This window comes from Physcomitrium patens, chromosome 4, assembly GCF_059467195.1.
Source record: "Physcomitrium patens ecotype Gransden chromosome 4, ASM5946719v1, whole genome shotgun sequence".
Lineage (NCBI taxonomy): Eukaryota > Viridiplantae > Streptophyta > Bryopsida > Funariales > Funariaceae > Physcomitrium > Physcomitrium patens.
Window position 1 is genome coordinate 8,866,384 of NC_143413.1, and position 8,723 is coordinate 8,875,106.

At 42.5% G+C, this 8,723-nt stretch overlaps 1 protein-coding gene across 3 annotated transcripts; it reads left to right on the forward strand.

Moving 5' to 3' along the window:
- The first annotated feature begins 3,069 nt into the window (after positions 1–3,069).
- On the forward strand, positions 3,070–8,421 carry LOC112281892 (O-fucosyltransferase 35). 3 transcript variants are annotated; one of them, XM_090249662.1, is made up of 9 exons: positions 3,070–3,878; positions 4,233–5,179; positions 5,489–5,632; positions 5,803–5,890; positions 6,100–6,170; positions 6,319–6,407; positions 6,546–6,678; positions 6,821–7,527; positions 7,668–8,421. In XM_090249662.1, the coding sequence occupies exons 2-9, from the start codon at positions 4,721–4,723 to the stop codon at positions 7,888–7,890; spliced, it is 1,914 nt and encodes a 637-aa protein (XP_090105788.1). In that variant the 5' UTR covers positions 3,070–3,878; positions 4,233–4,720; the 3' UTR covers positions 7,891–8,421. The 3 variants fall into 3 exon arrangements, with proteins under 3 accessions (XP_090105788.1, XP_024374654.1, XP_090105789.1); XM_024518886.3 differs by having other exon boundaries at positions 4,643–5,179; XM_090249663.1 differs by lacking the exon at positions 3,070–3,878 and having other exon boundaries at positions 4,990–5,130.
- Positions 8,422–8,723: the final 302 nt, after the last annotated feature.

Genomic DNA, 8,723 nt, shown 5'->3' on the forward strand with positions numbered 1-8,723 from the left:
CTGATGCTATCATATTTTACGTGTTTGCATTGAAATCTTTGATTGGAGTATGACATGACACTCAGTTATGAATTGTAATCGAAGTCAGAAACTATATCTGGAGTGAGTTCCAAGCAGCTCAAGATTAGAATGAAGGTGATTACAATTTGGAGCGCAGTTTCGTGGTACGGATTGTTTTTCTTGTGAAAGGTACAACATGAGCTGTACTGCCGAGTGAAGACAATAGCAGTAAACATCAATTAAAGAATTCATCACCGACAATTGATGATTCTATCGCTAACACATGATAATAACTTGAATGCTGTTACTATTTATTATGATAATGCTAAAACTAATCGTACTAAACATTCTACATAGGTAGGATTGTTGTGGATTTACATTGAATGACCGAAAAAGTGAGTTGCGATTTTTTGAGGTTTCAAACAGAAGGTGTTTTAATACCTTCCAATATTGGTGGTGAGAAAAGCTTAGAGCCTCTTTACACTGTAAGCCTAAAGGTCTGCAACTAAACAGTACTGTGGTTTTAAGAGAAAAGGCCTTCATCACACCCCAAGTTATTGAGTTATTAACTCTTTTTTAGAAAAAAGAAAAAAGGCAAAAGACTTCATGTGACTGTACAAATTGTGCAGATACACAATTTAGCTCTTGATTTATACTTTATCATAAATGAATAATTCTATCAAGTAACCAAAATGTATTCAAAAAGAAGAAACAATGTTGGAAATATGGGTCTAAAAATATCCTGTGTCTGCATGAAACTCAGAAGTTCTTTTGAAATGTGACGACACTTGGTGAATTCTGCATTGTTCCATTAATTTCCCAAACTACTTAAATAGTAAGCCTCGACAAAACAACATTTTTGAATCAACACACGGTTCTGGTATTCTAAATTAGTAATGGTATCATTAATAAAGAGAATGCTTAAATTGTTAGATGGAAAGAAACATCCCTGCGCATCATGCAGTGATTATTTTTGGCAAATTAATTTACCCATCTTGTCTTCTTCATTCATGCACATGTTTTCATGTGGAAACGGTCATTCATCGATGTCCACAGTCAACTGGACAGTCAACTCGATTGTCTAACAAGGATCACAGAGCTAAATTGAGTGATTCCCTTTTTTATGTTTTTTTCCATTAAGGAATAGTAACTTTTAGGAGTAATTACCACCTACCAAGTATCATAAAGTTTAATCTAAAAAAAAATTAAAGAGTGGTTGCTGACCTTCTAAGCCTCTGTTTGATTTTATTTTTATGAATATGGCAAATGCTCAAGTGGGTAGTTTAGAGGCAAATGCTGGGTCAAGCGCAGTTAACTTGAAGATGGGTCTAGATAGGGGATTGGGTATCCACCTCAAAAGTTGCTTCTCCACCTTTGGAGGTACCCAAAGTTTTAAATTTCAACAAAACCTAGTCAAGGAGTTGGATTGTCTCTGCAATGCAACCATTTTGATACTGATTTTGTACACAAAGTTGAAACTGCAAACATTATAATAAGTTAAGAGGTTTAGTGAGGAAACAGTAGTTGTGAACTGATGAGGCAGTGTGGTAACTTCAAAGCTAATCAAAGAGCAATTAAAAGGAAATGAATGATTGAAGTTTACGCTACAATGATTTAACAATAATGAATTAAAAAAAATAAAAAATACTAATCTTTTGAATTAAAACACAAAACATTGTGTTTTTGGGGAATTGATATTTCCATCCTAGAGTTTCACTATTCCTACCTAGCATTGTGTCACACCCACCATGTTATTGTTGTTGTTGTTGTGGTCTTGAGATGACTTTAGAGGCAATTTTGCATTTCTACAACAACTTCACTTGCATGTATTGGGAGAAAAGTGTGTGCTATTTGGAGACCCTTATCTAGGGAGTTGTTGTGGAGCATATGTGTGTAGATATTGTTGCCAAAAAAACATCCCATGTTGCCAAAAAATTGACAACAAAGACAAAGGATTAGCCCAATGGGACATTGTTCAAAGCAAAATTGCCTTTGAGCATGTCACAAAACAACAACAATAACAATGTGGTAGATGCAACATGATGTTGGGTGAAAACAATAAAACTTTGGGTGAAAATATTAATTCTCTATTTCTACCTCTTTTTTTATTTATTCCTTATATATTGTTTGCATATTTAGTTTATGTGTGTTCATAATTTCTTTATGGAATATAATTAAAATTTTGTAACATACTGATTTGTTCAAATTTACAATAATCAGTGGTTTTACTCACGGTGTTCTTCATAAAGGTTTTCTTTTTCTTTCTTTCATAATTTGTACAACCAAGTCTTGGTTAAAAAATAAAAAGAAAAGAAAAACACAGTATTCAACTACATTATTTACGGAATTCGATTTGATAATTTTCATGAGGTGTTCTCTATAAATGTTTTCACTGAAAACACATCTTTTCCATTTTAATCAAATTTTCATCTCTCTGAAAGACACGATTAAAAAAAAATGTAATTTTGTATGAATTTCAATAACACAATTAATTACTATATTTGTCAATAAAAAATACAAATCGTGTTGAATCCTATCGTTTACATTATTGTACCTTCAAACCAATAACATTTTTTACAAAAACTCAGAATCCATTCAGAAAAGGTAAAGCAAATTGAGCAAAGATCCTTTAGATATTTTTCTCATCCTTTGAAAATCCAAAGAAGAGCGTTCAGAATCAACTAAAACCAATATTATGTAATAGTTGAGACTATATTTTCTGGCATTGAAAGCCACTAAAATTATTTTTAAAGAATTACAAATTGTAACTATAAACATGCTATGTAAAAGAAAACACATGTGCATTTACTTTTACACGCCCACATAAACGGAAACGCGCTCATAACACAACAACCGAAGATGAACGGAGACGTAACGAAGATAAAATCGTTCATCGACCAATGGATGGATACGATTAGAAAGAGAAGATGAACATACTTACGTGCGAATGGATGAATATGGGTAGAAAGAGTGGATGAACAAAGGTCCGTGCTGATCAATGAATGAATGTCTGGACGAACGGGTGAAGAGTGTGTAACGAGGGCGAGGCGTGAAGCTCCAGCGCGGAGTCATGGTGACGGAGAGCGAGCGAGGAAGAGACTGCGCTGCGGGGAATAGAAATCTGGGCGGTAGAAGAAGCAACACCTCGGTGGTAGATGGCGATCTGGGTCGTGATCTCACTGCATCACGAGGGAGCGTTTTTCAGAGCCTCGCAGTGGAAATTATTACCAAACCCAACTCGTGAACCTGAGCTTTGGGATTGATTCAAGGCGCCTCCGAGGCTGAAGGGGAGTGACTCCCATTCGGATGGCGTTGTTCACTGCGGGAAAGCAAGCATTCACTCCGTTTACGCCCCCCCCCCCCCCTTTTCCCCACGCTGTGTCGCCTCCGGACGGGTCGATTCGCCTCGCCCCAGTTGGACTATTATTACTGAAACGCTAGCGCGTGTTCCGACTGCGAAGCGCAGCCACTGCAACGCCGCAATTTCCGCGTTGGCACCCCGACTTCGCCATTCATGACGGTCCCGCCTAGTTTTCCAAGCCGATTCGCATCCACCCGGTTCCATCCACTCCATCGCATCACATGTTGCTCGTCACTCCGGTGCCATTGTCTAGAACTCTCACGTCGTGTGCTTCTGCAGGTTCTCGATGTCCTGGGATGCTGGCTAACTCCGTTGACAATCTTGGAAGTCCAGTGAGGTGTCTTCATGCGCACGTTATCGATTGTAAGAACGGTGGCTGAGGAGTCGACTAGAGTGGTAGCTCGTGACCTGCATTGGGGTGGAGTTTGTGCTGGGAGGTTGTTGTTTCAGTCAGGGCTGTTTCGGGGGATCGAGGGCTGTTCATTCAAAGGTCAGCATTTATGGCGGAGTATCTCAGGTGATTAGTACTGATTTTCTAGCGCTTGTTAGGGTTGAATGTGCATACATTTGGTGCAATTCGGCAGTTGAGGGGATTGTGTTCGCAATTCGTGCTAGTCGTGAAGAATGCTGGATGCATCTAGGGTCGCGCGCGTTTCCTCGCGACGCACTTAATGTGTTGCTCCGCTTCGTTGATGAGCAGCTTACTTGTATGTGGGAAAATAAGCGAAGAATGTTGCGCTGTCTAAGTGGCAGCGCGAATCTCCGTTCTAGTCTACTTTTCTCAATTTCATAGTATCATATTCTTAGAGATGCAGTGCGATACATTCTCTCTGGGACTTAGAATTTCGCATTTCTGCTTGAGCATTGTCAGCTCTTGCTTGTAGAACAATCTAATAGAGAGGCGAATCTTTGGTCCAAGGCTGAACTCCACCGACCAAGTGACATGCTGTCAGTGATGTGCACTTTACTTGTTCTCGGGTTCGACACAAAAGAAAGCATTTGCAGCGCTTCACATTCATGCCCATATCACCCCTTGACATCTCTCGATCAATGTCCGCGCATCCAGAGGGATAAACTTTGGAATCACGCAGACGCACATCAACTTTGTGCCATCTGATTGCGGTGACTTCTCCCGTTGGATCATCACGGGTCTAGCGCTATGCAGAGTTGGACACTATAACTCTACCTTGTACAAAGATTTTAGGTCTGGTACTTGTTAACATAGCAAAATTTCAAGGACTTAGAAAGGAGTTTAAGCTGGCGCCCATAGTGATCACGCAGGTTCAACTGGATTGCGAGTATCCGCCAGTCTGTGCCGATGGCACAACGACGGAAGAGGGATACCGCAACTCCGAGGAGATGGGCATGTTATGGGGACACTCGCCGAATTCAGATGTTGTTGGTGGTAACCGAGATCTCACCCGTGTGCTCTTGAGTCCCCGCGTTGTAAGCACAAATAACCCATCTCACCCTATGAGCAGGAGGTCTCTCTCACAGAAACGAATGCAGGAGCCATCGCCGTACCTTCTATTGAAGTTATGCAAGGGCCAGCGTGCTCACGAGGGTGAAGAATCCCCAAACGAATCAATCTCGAAGGCGGAGATGGACGATGGCGGCAGCGGTAAAGACTGCAGGAAGGATCGTTGTTACATCTCTAGGTTCGGGGACAACACTGTTTCGCAATATTTTGGTGGTCCCAAGAACTGGAGACAATCAGCCTTTTACTTCTCTACGCTCCTGATCATCACATTCTTCCTGCTCAAGATTACGTACGTGGGGATATTTTCCGTTCACAACCGTACTTCAGATGTTCTGCGGGTAATATTTGACGTTGCTTCTTGGTAGTGCTAAGTCCCTGTTCTTGCTTTGAGTACAGGGAGTTTATAGACTCTGCAGTTATAGTACATACAGCATACCCACATTGCTTAGAACACACTTGAGTGCACTACGTAAAGGAGCGGTTTTGGGTTTAACCATCTATAGACACCTTAGTAATGCTTTGTTAATGATATTGTCAAAACCTGGTAGGGTATGTCGTTTTGCCTAGGGTTCATGAGAGCAATTATTAGTCATTCAGATTGCTTTGATTGTTGTCGTTGCTAATGGTACTAGCTTCCACCCTTGCAGTATCATGAGAGGAGTATTTTGTTGAAGCCTTTTAAGCTGGAATCAAACAGCGCCGTTGATGATAGCAAATCTGGCAATATAATGAGCGACTCGTCAGTTCTCAAGTTGCCCAACAAGCTTGGCCGCTCAGAGAAGCTTCGTCAGGTAAAACCCTTGGCCACCAGCGCTACACCTTGCCTTAGTATTATCGTGACGAGTTGAAGTAAATGAATTAGGTTTTGTTTGATTGGGATTTTAAAATTACACCTAATTCAATTTATGTTCACGTGTCTTGGGAGCCTCGACTAACACTGCACGAGGATCTCTGTTCGCAGACACAGTCTTTGTGGCCTGATGAGCTGTGGGCAAAGCCAGACAGCCTGGGGTATAATCAGTGTATCGATCGTCCTAAGAAGACAGCAAGTAAGTGCATCACTACATTTTTTGTGTCGGAGTGCCTACTTTTGTTGGGAATAATTTATGAAATTCAATGCTACCTCCACATTGAGCTGAGGATTTGTATTTGAACTCCGTAGGTATGGTAGACGTGATCACGGATTCTTGGTCAGAAAAGGAGCCTGCTGCTGCTTGGAAAGCTCTCTGATGTGATCAATTTCGTTTGCTTGCTACAGATCCTGGAGGTCCAACGAATGGATACATTCTAGTGAATGCAAACGGCGGTTTGAATCAGATGCGATCGGGAGTGAGTATTGGATTAACTGAATCTCTATCTTCGTGGAAACTGTGATTTCCGAAAACTCTATATTACCTTCTAGTGTTATTGTATCTCAATTTACGGCGAGTTTTTTGACTATGAATTGTTGTTCACCAGTAGAGACATCTGTATGCAGATTTGTGACATGGTTGCCATTGCGAAGCTGATGAATGCCACACTTGTCGTCCCCAAACTTGACCATAGCTCTTTCTGGGCTGATCCTAGGTCAGCACATACTTCTCGTCAGCATGGGGAATTCCAACTAAATGGTGGTATATACGCCTGCTATTGTGAGACATTATTCTCGCAAATGTCATGATACGATGGTTTCGGTGACTTTAACGTGATATTACCTTCCTGCAGTGAATTCAAGGATATCTTCGACTTGAAACATTTCGTTGAGTCACTCCGGGAGGATGTCGACGTTATAGACACTTTACCGCTTCACCTCGCTAAGATAGAGCCTGCAACTAAAGCGCCCATCTCTTGGTCGAAGGTGTTTATTCTTTAGCCCTCGAACACTTGGTGTTGTTTCTTCATTTGATGTCGGTCTTTGCAGATCTTAGATTTTAGAACTCCTTGCAGCTGCATCTCGCCGCTATGCACAGACTGACATCCTTGTCATATGCTATGAACAGGTGCCTTACTATGAGAAGGAGCTTGTACCTTTCCTGCAGGAGAGCAAGGTTCTGTATTTCACTCATGCAGACTCTAGGCTAGCAAACAACGATTTGCCTACCCATGTGCAGCAGTTAAGGTGTCGAGTCAATTACCGGGCGCTTCAATACTCAGTGCCTATTCGACAATTGGCGAGCACCTTCGCTAAGCGTTTGCATGACGTGAGTCCTTACTTAGCTTTGCATCTTAGATTCGAGAAGGACATGCTCGCATTCACAGGATGTGCACATGGTCTCTCCGACAAGGAAGCTGAGGAGCTGAAGCAGATGCGCTACGAGGTGAAGCATTGGAAAGAGAAAGAGATCGACGGAGAAGAGAAACGTAGGCTGGGTGGCTGCCCTCTTACCCCCCATGAAACAGCGTTAATGCTGAAAGCATTAGGGTATCCATCTTCGACTCAAATTTACATTGTGGCTGGAGAAATTTATGGACAAGGTACCATGGATAGTCTTTACAAAGAATTTCCGAAAGTATACGATCACACTACGCTTGCAACTGAGGCAGAGCTTGCCCCTTTGAAAAAGTACCAGAACCGACTTGCTGGCCTGGACTACATGGTGGCCTTAGAGAGTGACGTGTTCGTCTACACATACGACGGGAATATGGCCAAGGCTGTGATGGGGCACCGGCAGTTCGAGGGTTACCGCAAAACAATCAGCCCGGACAGGTATGAATTAATGCCACTCAAAAGTTCTTGCATTGTAATGAATTCACTTCAAGAATTTAAACCTTCTGTGTTCGATTCCGAGACAGGTGTTGCCAGTTTTGAAAACTTTTTGCTTCTGTGGCTTCCGAACATGACTGCAGACAGCGGCTAGTGAAGTTGATTGATGACTATGAAGCTGGTTCTATCACGTGGAAGGATTTCGAAGGTCATGTTCGCAAAATCCACAGCAACCGAACAGGAGCGCCGCATTGGCGGACGCCGGGAGAATTGCCCAAGCTTGAGGAAAATTTCTACTCTAATCCTTACCCTGGTTGCATTTGCAAGAAGGAATCGCAGAACCGGCGGCTGCTCAAGAGACCGTGAAGATCAGAACTGGTGTCATTGGGTTGCCCGAGAAATGAAGCCCGTTCTACTTGGGCTTTGTGATCTACTTCCACTTGTGAGTGGCAGCGCGAGCACGGCTCGGATCCGACGTTGAGCGCCATGAATGTCTTCTCAATGGTTACCATCACTGCAAGGAGATTCTGGCTACGAACTGCACGTCTAGGTTCAGAGCTGTGCATGCGTTCTGGGGTTATGATTTTTTCGAATCCATGGGATTCCTATCTGATTCCCAGGAGTGTTTTCGCTCCACGCCCTCAAGACATTAGGCTGCGATTAGTATTGAGTCCTGTCTGACCAACCGTCCACATGAAAGGAATTAACCACTTCCGTAGATTTAGTGCTGGTGTCTGTGTGTGGTCGCCCCTAAGTATCCTAGAGTTTCCGCCTATTCTTTCAGTACTTCTCCTACAATTGTAAATTTAATGAAGACCTGAACTTCTGAGCCACGTATGTGCTCATTTGTATGGTCTTGCCAAATATAATGCACGCAAGAGTATCATTGAACCAAAATTTGCATTCCTTACCCAAGTCCTCCTTTGAAGGGAAACCTTATTTCTTGCAACTCAATTTTGTACGCCTCGAAACTACGATTCTCACGGTTTCCTGATTCTTTGGCCACGGACGATTCTGGGTTCCAGCGCTTAAAGCGTATTGGAACAAGAACACCATGCTGTGAATCACGAGGTCTGGTGTGCGAGATTATGAAAGAGCGGTGATGAGGGAATTGCCTCTGGAGGTTTTCCTCTTGTATTTGGCCGATACTCTCTCAGCTCTCTCTTTCGGTGGGTAATCACATCCTCGTCATCGAGTGA